The 18,559-nt window shown below is 36.5% G+C and overlaps 2 protein-coding genes across 2 annotated transcripts in view; one reads left to right on the top strand and one right to left on the bottom strand.

Annotated features, from left to right (window-relative positions):
- LOC124403749 overlaps positions 1–5,146 on the top strand; it is an 11,268-nt gene extending 6,122 nt beyond the window's left edge. The window contains exons 2-4 of the mRNA XM_046877489.1: positions 1,903–2,070; positions 2,631–2,708; positions 3,145–5,146. Of these exons, the coding sequence (XP_046733445.1) occupies positions 1,903–2,070; positions 2,631–2,708; positions 3,145–3,348 (450 nt within the window). The 3' untranslated portion in view covers positions 3,349–5,146. The remainder of the gene's footprint in view (positions 1–1,902; positions 2,071–2,630; positions 2,709–3,144) is intronic.
- Positions 5,147–10,661: 5,515 nt separating this feature from the next.
- On the bottom strand, positions 10,662–15,233 carry tmem14ca (transmembrane protein 14Ca). The gene is made up of 5 exons (XM_046877411.1): positions 15,085–15,233; positions 14,704–14,788; positions 14,458–14,559; positions 11,043–11,130; positions 10,662–10,855 (listed from the first exon to the last, which is right to left on the bottom strand). Exons 2-5 carry the CDS (start codon positions 14,780–14,782, stop codon positions 10,798–10,800), a joined length of 327 nt encoding a protein of 108 aa, XP_046733367.1. The 5' UTR covers positions 14,783–14,788; positions 15,085–15,233; the 3' UTR covers positions 10,662–10,797.
- Between the last annotated feature and the right edge of the window lie 3,326 nt (positions 15,234–18,559).

The following is an 18,559-nucleotide window of genomic DNA, read 5'->3' on the forward strand; positions in this document are numbered from 1 at the left end:
ATGACGTCAAAAAAGAGGCTGAGACAATTTAGTTATGTGGCAAATGCAATTCCGCGATAAACCGGGGACGAACTACCTACATGAAAAAAATGCTATATATATATATATATATATATATATACACACACACACACACACACACAGTGGATACGGAAAGTATTCAGACCCCCTTACATTTTTCACTCTTTGTTATATTGCAGCCATTTATTTTTTACACATAGCACCCAATATTGACAGAAAAACACAAAATTGTTGACATTGTTGCAGATTTATTAAAAAAGAAAAACTGAAATATCACATGGTCCTAAGTATTCAGACCCTTTGCTGTGACACTCACTCATATATTTAACTTGGTTGCTATCTATTTCTTCTGATCATCCTTGAGATGGTTCTACACCTTCACTTGAGTCCAGCTGTGTTTGATTATACTGATTGGACTTGATTAGGAAGGCCACACACCTGTCTATATACGACCTTACAGATCACAATGCATGTCAGAGCAAATGAGAATCATTAGGTCAAAGGAACTGCCTGAAGAGCTCAGAGACAGAATTGTGTCAAGGCACAGATCTGGCCAAGGTTACAAAAAAATTTCTGCTGCACTTAAGGTTCCTAAGAGAACAGTGGCCTTCATAATTCTCAAATGTACTACATTTGGGACGACCAGCACCCTTCCTAGAGCTGGCCGTCTGGCCAAACTGAGCTATCGGGGGAGAAGAGCCTTGGTGAGAGAGGTAAAGAAAAATCCAAAGATCACTGTGGCTGAGCTCCAGAGATGCTGTCGGGAGATGGGAGAAAGTTGTAGAAAGTCAACCATCACTGCAGCCCTCCACCAGTCAGAGATTTATGGCAGATTGGATTGACGGAAGCCTCTCCTCAGTGCAAGACACATGAAAGCCTGCATGAAGTTTGCTAAAAAAACACCTGAAGGACTCCAAGATGGTGAGAAATAAGATTCTTTGGTCTGATGAGACCAATATAGAACTTTTTGGTTTTAATTATAAGCAGTATGTGTGGAGAAAACCAGGCACTGCTCATCACCTGTCCATTACAGTCCCAACAGTGAAGCATGGTGGTGGCAGCATCATGCTGTGGGGGTGTTTTTCAGCTGCAGGGACTGATTACAATTCGAGGAAAGGATGAATGTGTCCAAGTACAGGGATATCCTGGAAGAAAACCTTCTCCAGAGTGCTCTGAACCTCAGACTGGGCCGAAGGTTTACCTTCCAACAAGACAATGACCCTAAGCACACAGCTAAAACAATGTGGCTTCACAACAACTCTGTGACTGTTCTTAAATGGCCCAGCCAGAGCCCTGACTTAAAGCCAATTGAGCATCTCTGGAGAGACCTAAAATGGCTGTCAACCAACGTTTACCATCCAACCTGACAGAACTGGAGAGGATCTGCAAGGAGGAATGGTAGACGATCCCAAAAAGACTGTATTAGCTCAAAAGGGTGATTCTACTAAATACTGAGCAAAGGGTCTGAATACTTAGGACCATGTGATATTTCAGTTTTTCCTTTTTAATAAATCTGCAACAATGTCAACAATTCTGTGTTTTTCTGTCAATATGGGGTGCGATTCGACATTAATGAGGAAAAGAAATGAACTTCAATGATTTTAGCAAATGGCTGCAATGAACAAAGAGTGAAAAATTTAAGGGGGTCTAAATACTTTCCGTACCCACTGTATATATATATATATATATATATATATATATATATATATATATATATATATATATATATATATATACAGATTTGGTCGTAAGTAAAGTAGGCTATCTTATCTTATCTTATCTTATCTTATCTTATCTTATCTTATCTCATCTAGTAAAACTTGCAGTGAGCACATTTATGAATACCATTTTCCTTAACAGTATAGCTTTTTCTCTGTTCAGGCAGACTGGCTAGAGGGTCATCAGCTGGCTGCAGCAATGAACTTCCGCTTTCCCCAGTGTGTTTCCACACCTCTAAAAACCCTTATTCCTAATGCTAGCAATGAGGCTCTGACACTGATGAAGGATTTGCTGTATTGGGACCCAAAAAAGAGACCTACTGCTGTGCAGGTAAACAGATGCTTAGCACTAAATTACTGTGTATTTTCTCTTGTTTAGGATTTTTTTTTTTTATCTTTAAACAGACACACAGTAAATTGAAAATGCAATATATAAAATTATATGCTGGTGTGATTATTTTGGTTTTGGAATTTGAGTCTCATCAAGGTCCCAGAGTCTTAAGTCAGACCCTAATATAATATAAAATCCAAACATAAAAATATACATTATATAACTTTAGTTACCAAAAAGTTGCAATGTTGTGTAAATTATAAATAAAAATAGAATGCAATCTTTTGCAAATCTTATAACCCCAAATTGACACAATTCACAATAGAACATAGAAAACATAACAAATGTTTAAATGATGGAAATTTTATAGACAAAATATGGTAAATTTAATTAATTGCGATTTTCTTTTCTATTTTTTATTGTGAGATATTGATTTTTTTTTATTTACAATTTACACAGCATCCTACGTTTATTGGTATTCAGGTTCTAAATGTTTGTGCTTATTTTATTTATTGACATACACAGATTTCCTAATCCATGTTGTTATTTTGTAATGCCAGGCACTCAGGTACCCTTACTTCCAAGTGGGACAGGTATTGGGACCACAGCCTCAAACCCCTGACTATTGTACATCACAGGTGAAAACAGCTCTTCCCAACAATACTAAATCTGAGCTACAGTCAACCTCTGAGCCAGCCCTGCACTCTCAGGCCAAGGTCCAGGGCAGAAATTTTCACCAGCCCCTACTTCAGGCAGATCACCAAGCTGGGCCTCTACCACTCAATACACATAATGTACAGAAAAATAGCTAAATCATCTAAAATACCTTGAAATCAAACTGTTGCTGGTAGTCGCCTCAGACTTTTGGATGCAAGTTTGTATGTGATATAAGTTTTCTTTACAAACTACCAAACTACCACAAACTACCAAAAAAAAAATCGTTTGTGGAAAATCTTAATAATAGATAATGGATAATAGATTTTCATTATTTGCATGGATGATAATTGATTGTATCCATACTGTATATTTAAGTAACTGGTCAACCTACTGCTAAATTTGATTTTATTTCTCAAGAGGCTTGTAGGAAACAAGAACAGCCTGATGGGACTTAAAAGTGGGCGGAGATGCTGGGGACAAACAAAACTCTTTGGCAGTTGGGACAAGTCAGATCCCTCAGACATAGCTGCATCCAACTCCAAAAGGCTCAGCATGGGCACAGAAAAGAAGAAATCAATCAATGAATTTTCATTTGAACTGTACAGTGATGTAGATATTTAAGATTGTGTCATTTTATTCTTATTTTTTTAATATTGTTCTTTTGAATTTGCTTTTTCTTCTCTTTTTAACTTAAACTTATTTAGTCTAAAATACCAAAAGCCTATTTTCACTTTTAGCAAAGTTATGAACCAAGCGGGTAGCATCAAATCGAACTCCAGCGTGCGAAGCACTTGCTCAGCGAGACAGCATTACCTGTGCCAATCGAGATATCTGCCTGGTACATCTGCTACATGGTTGTGTCCAGTTCCGTTATAAATAATATATTATTGGTTGAAAAAAGTATGAAAAGAGGCAGTAGTGTGGTGCAACAGATTGCATTTTGGATTTGAATATATGCATTTAATGGTCTCACTTTATGTGGGTTCTCTAGTTTTTTCCACTTTCTAGAAATATAGCAGTAGGTCAATTTGTGACATTAATTAAATGGAGTTAATGTCACAAATCAAGTGTTTGAGGCACTGATGGACTGATGTCTTGTCCAGAATATACTTAGTACTCCTTAAATAGGCTTGAGATCCACTGCATCCTTGACCAAAATAAAACAAATACTAAAAAAATGTATGAATGTAAACATGACAATGCTAATCCTGTAGGAGTAGCTTTAAGGCAAACTATTATTCTATCATGTGTCATGTTAAAAAAAAAACAGATTGCCTAAGCTATAAGAAGATCGGTAACACCCTGAAACTGAGTAACAGTACAGTGGCTACGATCATACAGAAGCTTTTTCAAACGGTTCCACTCGGAAAAGGCCTCGCAAGGGTCGATCAAAGAAGTCGAGTCCTTGTGCTTGTGAGTGCTGCCAGCAATGCTTTAGAGGTTTCAGAAGTGGAAGGTCTGCTTGTCAATGCTCAAACCATATGCTGCACACTGCAACAAGTTGGTTTGCATGGTCGTCGTATCAGAAGGAAGCCTCTTCTGAAGCTGTTTCACAAGAAAGCCGACAAACATTTTGCTAACGACAATCTGTCCAAAAGCATGAATTACTGAAACCATGTCCTGTTGTCTGATGAGACTAAGATAAACTTGTTTGCCTCAGATGGTGTCCTGCATGTGTGGCGACACCCTGTTGAAGAGTGCCTAAAGTCAAGCATGTTGGTAGTAGCATCATGGTCTGGTCATGGTACTGGGTCATGGTACTGGGAGGCTGTGGTCCATTCGAGGGAAATATGAATTCCAACATGTACTGTGACATTCTGAAGCAGGACATGGTGCCCAACTTTCAGAAACTGGGCCAACGGAAGATTTCTAACATAATATGACCCCAAACACATCGCCAAAATGAGGATGGTGAAGGTGATGGAGTGGCCAAGTATGTCTCCAGACCTGAACCCTATTGAGCATCTGTCGGTCCTCCTCAAGTGGAAGGTTGGAGAAGCACCTTGAACAACCTGTGCAGCTCTGGTGAATATTATCCTCCTATGTTATGTATAACAATGGTGCGCACACAAATTGACATTTTAACACAGTTTTGACATGTTCACTTAGGGTGTACTCACGTTCTTGCCAGCTATTTTGATAATAATTGTTACATGTTGAGATATTTTCAGAGGATTGTACATTTTTACTGCTATACAAGCTGCACATTGACTGCTCTAAAATATATTCAGGTTTTATTTCTATAATGTTGTCCCTTGAAAGATATACTAAAATGGTTGCTAAAATATGAGGGCTGTACTCACTTTTGTGAGATACTGTATATAGGCACATACAGTTGTTGTGTTTAAATAAATAGCGGTATGTTAATGGTTGTATGTACATATTGCAAATCCAGTGAAAATAACAAATTAAATTCCAAAACAAAGCATTAAGATATTGGATCAAGTCTGCATTATTCTTTTACAGGAAGCTAAAAAATAAATTTTAATGTGTTACAGAAAAGCAGCGTAAATTTTCTCTTCAAACAGATATAAGCAGATTTTTTATTATTCCAGTTCACTTTAGATTACTGAACTATTATTTAGTTGAATAACTATTTTGATATATATTTGTGCTGCATCCAGTTAACCCCTAAAAACAGGTTCATTCCATAAATAAACCTTTTGAAACACCCATTTCAGGGGCATTCGGCTTTGGGCAACTTAATCTAATCTAAAAAGTTTTTTGATGTATTAAAATGGATCCATGATTCCTGGTATACAGTAATAGACTCGAATTCTTCGCATACCATGAGTTTGGTTCCATTATGCTTTAATGTCTTGATAGTATACTGTGGCTTGAATTCAGTACGTGAGGTTGCCTGACCAATGACCACTAGACCTAGAAAGAACAATTATACTCTCATTAGATCAAAGAATGTTACGTAATTTCTCTTTGGGACAATTGACGTGTTCCTTCATGAATTTTAACTGATTCTGAACATGCTGTTTTTTTCAACAATGGTGCTTTACAGTGGCTTCTTGCTGATAGCTTACCTTCGATCAAACATCCTTGTAGAGAACTCGCTGGTTCTGGATGGAAGAAAGAGAATGGGTTCACCAAGACAAACTGAATGTATTCATCCATAGGCTTTCACTTTTCAGTGGAGAACCGATACACATACATGCATTTACTCGGGATTAACGCTAACCTTTCAGTGGACTGAACCGAAACACATTTATCATTTACTCCTACTTTTCAGGGGACTAAACTGCTACCCTTACACACATATGCACGCACACACACTGCGCGCTCTCTCTTCCGTTTTTCCTCTTTGATGGTCAATGAAACAGAGCACACTGTCAGTCAGATTAGCAGCAGGTGTTCTTACTGCTCATTTTCACTGGCTCCACCCTCTATTTTTGAACCAGCACTTTCCACACACCTGCTGCTACAGTCTTCTTACTATGACTGTGCTTATAGGTGATTTTAGATCATCGTTGACCTTCCAGGAGGTAATGATTGGCTGAATATTTGCCATTCTGGGTAGCTGCTCATTTTTTTGTTTGCGTTTTTTTTTTTTACAGAATTAATGCTTTCTATAATTAAACAGATGTTTTTGATGATTTTTTTTCCATCATTAATATATACTCACTACCCCATAATGACAAGCTGAAAACAGAATTCTAAATTTAAATCTTTAAATAAAAGAAACCTGGAATATCGCATGTACATTAGTATTCAGACCCATTGCAACAACACTCAAAAATGGTGCCTCCTATTTCTCTCGAACTTTGCTAAGATGTTTGCTCGACGTGTGTATGTTTTTGAGTGCCAAAGTCATCGTGACAAAGTTAAAAGAGTAAATAGTTAAAATGTAAAAATCTAAATATGAATAACCCACAGGAGAGCTAGGCTAGAAAGGGTTTCACCATGAATGAGAAATGAGACAGAGACACTGTTTTAGACACCCAGGGGCAGCCCATTCACCATAGTGATGCGTAGGAAAATGACCCCTGAAAAAATGTCATATGGCTGTCACTAAATTTATAGTCAAAGATTTATTGTTCTTAATTATAGTGGAGTCAAGCTGGTTCAGTATAATGCAGTGCATCTGGAAAGTATTCACAATGCTTCAATTTTTCCATATTTTGTTATATTACAGCCTTATTCCAAAATGGATTAATTCATTATTTTTCTAAAAATTATACAAACAATACCCCATTATGACAACATAAAAGAAGTTTGTTTCAAATCTTTGCAAATGTATTAAAAAAAAAAACATGTAAAAATCACATGTACATACGTATTCACAGCCTTAGCTCAATACTTTATTGAAGCCCCTTTGGCACCAATTACAGTCTAAAGTCATTTTGATTATGATGCTGCAAGCTGGAACACCTACTTTTGGGCAGTTTATCCCATTCTTCTTTGCAGAACCTCTCAAGCTCCATCGGGTTGGATAGGGAGCATCAGTGCACAGCCATTTTCAGATCTCTTCAGAAATTTTCAATTGGGTTCAAGTCTGGGCTCTGGCTGGTCACTGTAGGACATGCACAGAGTTGTCCTGTCCCCACTCCTTTGTTATCTTGGATGCGTGCTTAGGGTTGTCCTGTTGGAAGATGAACTATTGGAGCAGGGGTTTTTATTATCAAAGATGTCTTTTGTACATTGCTGCATTCATATTTACCTTAATCCTGATTTGTCTCCCAGTTCCTGTTGCTGAAAAACATCTCCAGATGCTTCCACCACCATGCTTCACTGTAGGAATAGTATTAGCCAGGTCATGAGCTTGGCATTCAGGCCAAAGAGTTCAATCTTTGTTTCTCATGGTCTGAGAGTTTTTCGGGTGCCTTTTTGGCAAACTCCAGGCGGGCTGTCATGTGCCTTTTACTGAGGAGTGGCTTCTGTATGGCCACTCTACCATACAGGCCAGGTTGATGGAGTGCTGCAGAGATCTTTGTTGTTCTGGAAGGTTCTCCTCTCTCCACAAAGAAATGCTGGATTCTTGTTCACCATCAATAAAATGTAAACAATACCCCTCCCTATTCCTACATGACAACAATCCTAAGAACACTATTTCACAACATTTTTAACATTTATAACACTACTGAACCATATTGTACTATCTTTGGAGAGACCTGAAAGTGGCTGTTTACTGATGGTCCCTATCCAACCTGACCCAGCTTGGGTGTTTGCCTGTGTGTGACAGAAAATCATGCAATCCATTTGTGCAAAGCTTGTGTCATACCCAAAAAGACTCCAGTCTGTAATTGTGCCAGAGGTGCTACCACTAGGTATTAAGTAAAGGCCCTGAATGCATGCACATGAGAATTACTGTATTTTTCGGACTATAAGCTGCTACTTTTTTCCCACGTTTTGAACCCCGCGGCTTAAACAACGAGGCGGCTAATATATGGATTTTTCCTGGGTTTTTCCTGGTTTCACAAACTTCAAGCCAAAAAACTGAGCGACGTAACATCAGACCAATGAAATTTCTGAACGGAAACGAGAAAACGCACCTCACCTGTGTTCTGACAAAAGATAAACTCTCGAGAGAAATACTGTGGTACCTTGACCTACGAGTTTAATTCGTTCCATGGACTAGCTTGTATCTCAATTTGCTCGCACATCAAATCAGTTTTCCATATTGAAAATACTTTAAATGGCATTAATCCGTTCCAACCCTCAAAATGACACCCCGTTTTTTTGTTTCATGTTAATAATTTGGAAAATACATTTCTAAATAACAAATCTTGTATAAAAACATAATAGAAAGAGTATGTAAAGATATAATAAGGTTTTATTCAGTGTATTTTCCTTGAAGATGAGACGACTTGAGCTAACGAAAACACCGGTGGGGTGTGTGTGTGTGTGTGTGGAGGGGGGTAGAGGCGATAAGCGGAAGCGGAGGGAAAACTCGTTTTACTATCACTCCTGTACACTACGTATCCCTAAAAGTTTAAATTTTTACTTTTTCTTCTTTGCTTATCTTAATGTTCATCACAATCTTCGCTTTCTGGCTTCGCTTTGCCATCTAGCAGCGGCGTCTCGAGCTCGAACCTCAATTTTATGCTCACGTAACAAAGCAAAAAAATCGACCGAGTGACCGCTCGTACCTCAGACACTCGTACAGTAATGCGCTCGTAGGTCAAGGTACCACTGTAGTTGTGAAAGGAAGGAGGAAGACAGTGAACAATGACTTTCTTGGTAGGCTACTGTTTAGATACAAGCCGTTGTAACGCGTTGAGTCTGGGTCAAGGGATAGCTCACTAAAACTCCAGTTGCAACAGAAATCATATAAGCACAGACAGGTTTCCAAAACTCATGCTTTTTTATTTTTCTTGGCAACAGCGTTATGGGTTAGTCAAAGAAACTGTCAAAGAATGAGCATCAGAAAATAAAAAGGACATAATCCTTGGTCTCCACACACGCAGTAATAGCGGAAGAATGCAGTGGCATGCTATTCCCAAAATACCGCTAGGCTCCTAATAGAAGCGCAACATATTGCATTTAGTGTCTTTCGTTAAAGCCTGTGTAAAGTTCATTAGTTTCAGTGTAGACTTATGTTAAAAATAAAAATCTTTGTCATGGCTTATATATGGGTGCGCTTTATAGTCCGGAAATTACGGTACTAGGATTCTGTTTTGACTTTGTTATAATGGGGGACTGAGTGTAGATTAATAAAATTATCATCCTATTGTACCGTAATTTCAGGTTTGATAAGTAAAAGCTCCCCATCAACTGTGGAAAAGGAACCCCAGAGAGACGTCTGGGACAACTGGTTATCACATCCAAAGAAACAATTTGCTACCATTGAAAGAGCCCCAGTTACCCAAGTCAATTCTGTTAAGCATATGTTTATGAAAGATCGCAAATTATATAGTTAGCCGCTTTCAAAGACTAAAACACAGACACGCACGCACACACACACACACACACACACACACACTGTGATTGAGTAATAATTACTCAGGCACAGCAGTGTGTGTGTGTGTGTGTGTGTGTGTGTGTGAGATCTCTCATCCTCTGGTGATTCTAAAACTGGCAAAACAAAATGTATAAAAAAAATAACAGCTATGTCTACTTCATTAAATGCATGTACTAAAGGTAAAGCCTAAGACCTTTTCTATTCCCCCAGTAAAAAGAAACTTTTTTTCCCTAAAAATGAACGCTAATGTTCTTACATTTGACATTGTATTGATTATGGCTTCTCAGATGCCGACTTGTGGAAAAAAAGATCTCAAGTCAAAGAAACAAACTACTCAGTCCTTGGGAAAAATTCTGGTAACATCCTCCCTCATGCAGCTCCTGTTCAACCTGTTCGTGGTCGAATGGATTGGGCAGCGAAGTATGGAAGCCATCGGTAACAAGTCATTACAGCTTCACCTTAATCATTCCTTAATCACACTTAATAATTGCAATTATTTTTTAGTATTAGGCTTTTCCCCCCAAAACAATCACAAAAACACAGAGTTAATGCTTTTGTGAGGTTCCTTGACAACTGGGTACATTCCTTTAAAATTTTTCAGATGAGTAGAGATTTCAGAACATTTGAACTGACAATTTGAAGAGGCATTTAGTCATTTGTAAGTCCTTATGCTGACTGTGATGTGCAACTGCAGTGAAAAACATTTCAATTGTAACAATGTTGTAGTTGTTGTTACCTTTGAATATAATTACTGACAGCTTTGAAAGATGTTGGGAAAAAAACATCACGCAAGTGGAATATCAGTGGAACCCCTGTTGTCATTCAAACAACAACCTAATTCCCTTATTTAAGCCATTTGCAACCAAAACTAGACTTCTGTAATATCAGAATATATTGTAAGAAATCAAAATAGTTTTTTCCCCAATATCTTTATTGTTTATATTTTATACTAGCAGTGACCATTGTTAAAGCATTTCAAAAACTGCTTGTTTTTGTAGTTAAAAAATGAAAATACAGATGGAAATGCAGAATTCATTTTTGCTTTATTTTATAATGTATTGAACATTTTATAAATCCTGCAATTATGTCAAATTATTCTAAATACAATATAGATTAGGTACATAGATTAAACAAAAAATATGATTTATTTTTAGGACCAGTCATGAATCTTGAGGCTTTTGCAGGACTCCAATACCAAGCTTTGCCAACATCAAGGTACTGAAAAGGAAAGACATCCCTAAATGAGACAGAGCTAAGTGTTCAGTGTACAGTAGTGTGAGGAACTGCTTAAAAAGAACCACTGTCCCACAACTTTCTCAAAGTTTATTAAAAGAGCATTCACAATGTAAATATTATATATTTTGCTACGAAAACTAAAAATCCTTTAATCCTTTACATTAAGTACCTTGCTCCAGCCACTATACCCGCAGGCATCATCTTCCGAGAGTTGTAAAATCTTTTTCCCATGATAGCTGCCAAGGTTCCTGATGTAGCTGCACACCACACACATTAATTATTAATACACCTCTATTAAATACAGTTCACTGTTATTTTAACAAAGTATTCCTATATTGTACACTTATTTTACACACAAATTGGATTTCTCAAATGTCAGACTATAAATTATTTTTTAATTATAGGTTGTAAATGTATTCTGGGAGTTCTTTACTCTTCAGTAAATACCCATGGAGCAATCTGTACACCACTTGATCATTACTAGATTTAAAAGGATAGATTCACTTTTCCTTAAAAGGTGATGCGACAGCAGGTGAAGAGGGATGTGGCAAAAGCAAATAAAAAGGCATATGAGGAGCTGTATGAAAAGTTGGACACTAAGGAAGGAGAAAGAATTCATACTGATTGGCCAGGCAGAGGGACCGAGCTGGGAAGGATGTGCTGCAAGTTAGAGCAATAAAGGATGGAGATGGAAATGTGTTTACTAGTGAGGAGAATGTGTTGAGTAGGTGGAGGGAGTATTTTGAGCAGTTGATGAATGTAGAAAATGAGAGAAAGAGCAGGTGGAAAGAAGTTGCATTGTGTGTTTGTGGATTTAGAGAAAGCATATGACAGGGTGCTGAGAGAGGAGTTGTGGTATTGTATGAGGAAGTCAGGTGTGACAGAGAAGTATGTGAGGGTGGTGCAGGACATGTATGAGGACAGTGCGAGAGGTGGAGGTATGCGCTGGAGAGAAGAGGAATGAAAGTCAGTAGAAGTAAGACAGAGTACATGTGTGTGAATGAGAGGGAGGGCAGTGGATGGTGGGGTTGCAGGGAGAAGAGGTGGAGAAGGTGGAGGAGTTCAGGTACCTGGGATCAACTGTGCAATTGAGAGTGTGTTAGAGAAGTGAGGAAAAGAGTGCAGGCAGGGTGGAGTGGGTGGAGAAGAGTTGATAGCAGGAGTGATTTGTGATAGAAGAGTATCTGCAATAATGAAAGGGAAAGGTAATAGGACTGTGGTGAGACCTGCGATGTTGTCTGGTTTAGAGACAGTGGCATTGACTAAAAGACAAGAGGTGGAGCTGGAGGTGGCAGGGCTAAAGATGTTGAGATTTTCATTGAAAAGATGGACATGATTAGAAATAAGTTTTTTAGAGGGACCACGCATGTAGGATGTTTTTGGGACAAATTGAGAGAGATGCGATTGAGATGGTTTGGACATGTGCAGAGGAGAGACATGTGGTTTATCAGTAGAAGGATGCTAAGGATGGAGCTGCCGGGCAGGAGAAAAAGAAGAAGGCCAAGGAGGAGGTTCATGGATGTGGTAAGAAGACATGCAGGTTGTTGGTTTGAAAGAGGCAGATGTAGAGGACAGAGTGGTATGGAGACAGATGATCCGCTGTGGCGACCCCTAATGGGAGCAGCCGAACGAAGAAGAAGGCAGAGTCAGTCAGAAGTAAAGGGGTTCACCAATCTGTGAAAATGCATTTATGCATTTAATGCATCTATGGTATATATCATCAAAAGATCCTGAGAATCTGTATAAATCTGTGTGCAAGGGACAAGAATGACAATGGATCAGAAAAGATGGCAGTGCTTCTGGATCATGTTAACATATATTTATGGATGCCCATGTTCTTTGGGCCTTCGGCTAGCAATGCTGTGATTTTTATTACAGAATCTTCATCACGGAAACAGCAGCAATGATTCTGTAATGAAAATCAAGGCATGGGTTCGGAATAAAACCTCCAGAAATCATTGTGTGTAAACACAATTCAACATGTCATCCACAAATGCAGGTTAAAGCACAATCATGCAAAATCTAATCCATATGTTTGCATGACCCAGAAACACTCTTTTCTGGTCTGAAGCTCATTTAAAATAGACTAAGACAAAGTGAAATTTGGATTTGTCTGTGGTCAGACAAATCAAAATGTTGTAATTCTTTTTTTAAACCATGAAGCGTCCTCTGGAGAGGGACCATCCGCCTTGTTTTTTTTTGCTTAGTTCAACAGCATGCATTTGTGATGGTGTGGGGGTACATGGAATTGTGTGTGTCTATGTGCCTATGTGCCTATGGAATTGGTTAATTTGCAGATTTCAGCAAAACAAAGCTCAATTGCAGACTGCATCTATTACAAAAGCATTGGTTCATAGTAGAAGAGTCTAAACGCTGATCTGGGCTGCCTGAAAACATGTGGTGCATCATGAAACAAAATATATAAAAAAATTAAAATAAAATAATAAAATAATAAGACCCAGAATTGTTGAACAGGAAGAATCCTGTATGAGACACTAATGGGACAACTTTCCTATCCCGTAACTCCAGGACTGATCTCCTCAGTTCTCAGACATACGTAGACTGTTGTCCAAAAAATAAATAAATGAATAAAAAGAGAAGATGCTGCAGATTGAACTTGGCCCTGACCCAACTTTTTTTATTGCAGCAATCAATTTCAAAATGACCTTCATTTTTCCTTAAAAAAAATAGTAATTTCCTGAGTTTAAACATTTAATATGTATTCTATTGTTTTATTGTGCATAAAATAAAGGTTTATGACATTTGCAAATCATTGCATTATGTTTGTATTTACATTTTACACAGGGTCCAAAATTTATTTAGAATCCTATCGTTAAATCCTATGACTTTTATTGCTTGATTAGTTTTAAGCAACTAATGGATTATTGCTCTGATTTATCTTGATCTGATATGCCATTGTCCAGTTTAAATTATGGTTTTGCAGATCTTCAAAATTCTGAAGTTGATCAATTTTCTATAAGAGGACTTCTGAAAGCTGCAAGGTTATATTAATAACTGTGTTTTACTACATTGTCCTTTTGATAAGAACAGCTCATATACATGCACTTAAATGGCTAAAGCTCAGCATTAACAAATTTAAATGTTTTTATATATTATTGCAGTTGTTGATAATTAAAGGTGATATTTATATCAAATCATTCTGAAAGAAGTCTACTGTGACAGTTCATAAACCAGACTATAACTATGATTTCAGTCTTCAGCTCTCAAAAATTTTCAGGTTATTTGTAACACATAATGGATTATTTTATTCTTAAAAAACTATTTGGCTCAATAAATTTATGAGTCTAAAAATGTGTAAATAATAACAGGATACTGTCTCACTGATATTCTGCAAAATTACCTTTAAACATTGGTAATATTTTTAAAAGTTCCTGTGGTACAGTAGACAGCATAATAGTATCATACCACCAAGGATGATAACACCAAGTCACTGACTATTTTGCTTGCATTCATGCCAATCAACAATATGCCCAATCATGTTTTGTTAGTTTCTTTTCAAATTATATGAATTGAGCTGATCACTTTTTATCGTACAAATTTCATAAATTATTTAAAATACAAACCTAAAGACACCCAAATGTTTTGGGAGTTTTGTGATATCTGGTAGGCACCAAATCCTGCCAGTCCACCAAATAGCAGACCAGCTGTCAAAGAAGGGATACTGCCTGAAAGAAGAGACCGTATATTATAGGGTATATTACATTTTGTATGCGTTTCATGTGTGTACATTTTTATTATAAGTGCCATAATTCTGATGCGAAAAATAACAACAGTTATTATTTTCTATTATAATGAGGTTCAAAGACGACCTGCTTTGACATAACCCATGACTCCTCCAGACGCAACGAGGGCTGCATATCCATATCCAGCCCAGTCCACTGCCATCATCGGCGCCTGTCAGTGCAAAAACACAATGCATCATTATTTTAAAAAAGACCACATTTGTTCAACAGCATCTTTATTACTCGTTTATGGTAAAGTAGCTATAAAACTGCGTACGGCTGATTTGTAATGAACACGGTGAGCTAAAGCTAATAATTTGCTATATAATATGCCTAAAGGGCTGCCTTGCTCGGCTTTGTGTTGAAACTATACACTCGCCCAGTAAATGATTAACATTAATATAGTCAATATACCATATTTGCAGTAAAATAAATGTAAATATATTCAGTTTTGAAAGCGATACTTACTATCTTAAATTCCGCGACCTCGCTAAAACAACCAGTAAAATTTCCTTCAGAATGTTTCCGGTGTGACGTGTTTCATATATGAATGATGGGAAATATAGTTTTCTCAGACGACAAAAAACAAAAAACAAAACAGGAATACTTTTCCCCTCTCACTGTTTGGCTATTTAAAATTCATGTCAATATTCCAACGATACACTGTGCCTATACTCTGCTACAATTTGACAAGTAAATATCTACATGTAAACCTTTGTAAACAGATTTAGTTTAATTCCGTGAATATTTGCAAACATTTGTACAGATATTTTGATCTCACAACAAATATGAAGAGAAAAAATATACAAAAAACATAGATATATATATATCATAGACATAAGTGTTACCAATAAATACCATACAACTCCATAAAATTGGCTGTTGATGAACGTTAACAGAGATTATCCAGAATTTTTGTAATAATGATACAACTTAACTTGGCATAGCATAAAAGATAACAGCATATATTTTATATATATATATATATATATATATATATATATATATATATATATATATATATATATATATATATATATATTTATTTATTTATTTTTAAGTATACTAAAAGCAAACCATGCTTATGGAACTGACTAACTATGTATTCCCAATTTATATAACATAAAATCTCTTATTCTATACAAAATACACCTGCAATTAAAAGTCATGATTATAGACAAAGATTGCCAAGGTGTTAGTGCCTGCTTGTGGAAGCTTGCCAGTTTAATAGGGAATTTCTTTTTTTTTTTTTTTTCAACTGAAAATGTCATTTTAATAGAAAATTCAATGCCACCCAGAGAACTTAATCCAAAATTAGAAAACATATTCCATACACTTTCTTTATTTTTGATACATTTGATCTTAAATACATCATTAAGCTGTGTGAAAATAAAAACTTCAAGGCTTCCTGATCTTTATTATTATTTATATTTTTGAATATAGTTTTTGTTTATAAAAATAAAATAATTGTGAATCTCATCAACCAATTCAAGTCTTACACTTGCACACTATTTACACTTTTTTAGGGATTTTGTAGGATTAGAGGCCAAAGATAATACATTTCATATGTAAGTCATTAATTGAAACCGAAACAGCTGTGCAGGTAGCTTACAAATGGGTGAGGAATAACCAAACTCTGCTACTAATTTGAGGTTGTGAAAGGCATTTTCATGTCACAGGTAAAACCATGGTAAATCTGAGCACAGCAACAAATCACAATGTACAGTAGTAATACTACATCTGCAAGTTCTCTCCTAAGCAAAGAGTGGGGTTTCAAGATGCTCTTTCATGACTGACACAGTGGTTGGTCAATAAACCTTAATGCAGTAGTTAATGCAGTCATGTTTACTTCCCTTCATCATCGTAAGCTGTCCAGTAGTGCCATTAGCAAACAAACTGCTGTAAAAACCTGGGATCTAAGTACACATCTATTGTAGAAGTCAGACCAAAAGTGGTCTTCATGAAAGACTTGCGGCCAAAAAAGCTATACCTCAAACACTGTGACTCAACTATGCAGGACAATATAGAAACTAGGTTGCAAGAAATGTCAGCAGGAGGCAATTTGTTTGCTGGAGAACAGCTGGAGAGTAGTACAATAATGAGTGTTTGCAGGCAACAGTAATGGATGGTGGAGATTCCGTGCAAGTTTGGGGCTGCATTTCTGTAAATGGAGTTAGGGATTTGGTCAGGATTAATGTGTCCTTAATTCTTATAAATATAAGCAGATACTTATCCATCATGCAATACCATCAAGAAGTTGTCAGATTGCCCCCAACTTATTTATTCTGCAGCAGGACATCAACCCCAAATGTCATTAAGAACAACATTCAGCATAAAGAATAACAAGGAGTTCTGGAAGTAATAGTTTGGCCCCCACAGCGCCCTGATCATCAAGTCTGTCTGTGATTAAATGAAAAGACACACTCAAAATTTGACCATTAACTACTCAAAAAATTGAGGCAACAAAGTGACAATTGAGTAAATGCAAACCATTTAACAAATAACTTAATAATAAAACAATGAATAAAAAAAACAACCACAATAAATTATTTTTAGATCAATTTGAATAAAATTTAGTAAATATAAAACAAGTAAATAAATATTTTCAAATAAGTAATATCCTGGCTGAAATAAAATTTTAATTACTAATAAATTAATATAAATGTAATACATTATTTTTCAAATCTTGTTTAAACACTGTCAACAATACCTGAAACTACTTAATCCCCAAACTAAGTATGCAAAATTGCAATCACTATTCCTGTGCTTTTAATTTTATATCACACCACAAGTCCTCTATGTTATGCACAACCTTAAAAGTATAACCTTGTCTTTGTTCTTTTGGAAAGCAAACCAATCTTACTGCCAAGCTCTATGAAACAATGGGCAACACCCACTCCTTAAAGGTGTCCACAGTAGTTGCGAAATCATTCTATTAGAATCATTCATTTAGGCAGTTTGCAGGGATTATCACCATATGTACTTGCAGCCATTGCAACTACTGAGTCACCAGGATCAGTGTTTGCTGTAGTTGGGCTCTTGAAACATACCATTTAAAAATTATTTTTTCTTTGGTTGCTGTCATTAGTTGTGTTTATTAAGCATCGTTTTTTTATAGCAAGAAAAGCCAAAAGAAACTGTCATATGAGTAGCCAAAAAAGAAGTCAAACTGTAGTCATGGTCAGTGTTTCCAACGTCAAAATCCTCATAAACTAGTCTAATTCATAGACTTTATTCAGTGATTAATCTCTTATTAAAAGTGTGATATATTACTTATGTCTGGTGCTTATGGCTGTTTTAAAGTAATTGGTTGCTGTGGTGTCAGTGGTGTAATTGCATTAAAGTTTGAACTTAAACACATACAGACATCAACAACCAGCGTATAAATCTCAACATCGGTGACCATCAAAAATTGCGAAAGAAAACTACATAAGAAAAGATAAGATGAGATAAGATAAGATAAGATAAGATAAGATAAGATAAGATAAGATAAGATAAGATATACCTTTATTCGTCCCACAGTGGGGAAATTTCTGTGTTACAGCAGCAAAGAAAAAAAAAGTGCAAATATTTTTTTAAAAGTAGAAACATAATACCGTATATAAACAACACAATGTATAAATACAAAAGAAGAAAAAGAGACCACAAATACATAGTTACGCTATCAAACATATTGCATATTTAAATTATTGTTATTGCATAAAAAACTTTGTTTTTGTTATTATTGCACAGTTAAACACAATAACAGTGTGTATTTTGGTGACTGGTTCACTGGAAGCAGCTCTGATTGTAAAGTCTAATAGCAGCAGGGAGAAAAAACTGTCTGTAATGCTCCTTCATACACTTAGGGTGTAACAGTCTGTCACTGAAGGAGCTTCTCAAAGATGAAACTGTTTCATACAGGGGGTGAAAGTCATTCTTCAGTAATGATGATTGTTTAGTT

This window comes from Silurus meridionalis, chromosome 21, assembly GCF_014805685.1.
Source record: "Silurus meridionalis isolate SWU-2019-XX chromosome 21, ASM1480568v1, whole genome shotgun sequence".
NCBI lineage: Eukaryota > Metazoa > Chordata > Actinopteri > Siluriformes > Siluridae > Silurus > Silurus meridionalis.

Coding starts and splice junctions, on each gene's coding strand:
- tmem14ca (XM_046877411.1), bottom strand. CDS start 14,782: ATGATGGCAGTGGACTGGGCTGGATATGGATATGCAGCCCTCGTTGCG. Junction 14,560..14,703: donor CATGGGTTATGTCAAAGCAG/GTCGTCTTTGAA, acceptor CTCTTCTTTCAG/GCAGTATCCCTTCTTTGACA. Junction 11,131..14,457: donor AAACATTTGGGTGTCTTTAG/GTTTGTATTTTA, acceptor TGTGGTGTGCAG/CTACATCAGGAACCTTGGCA.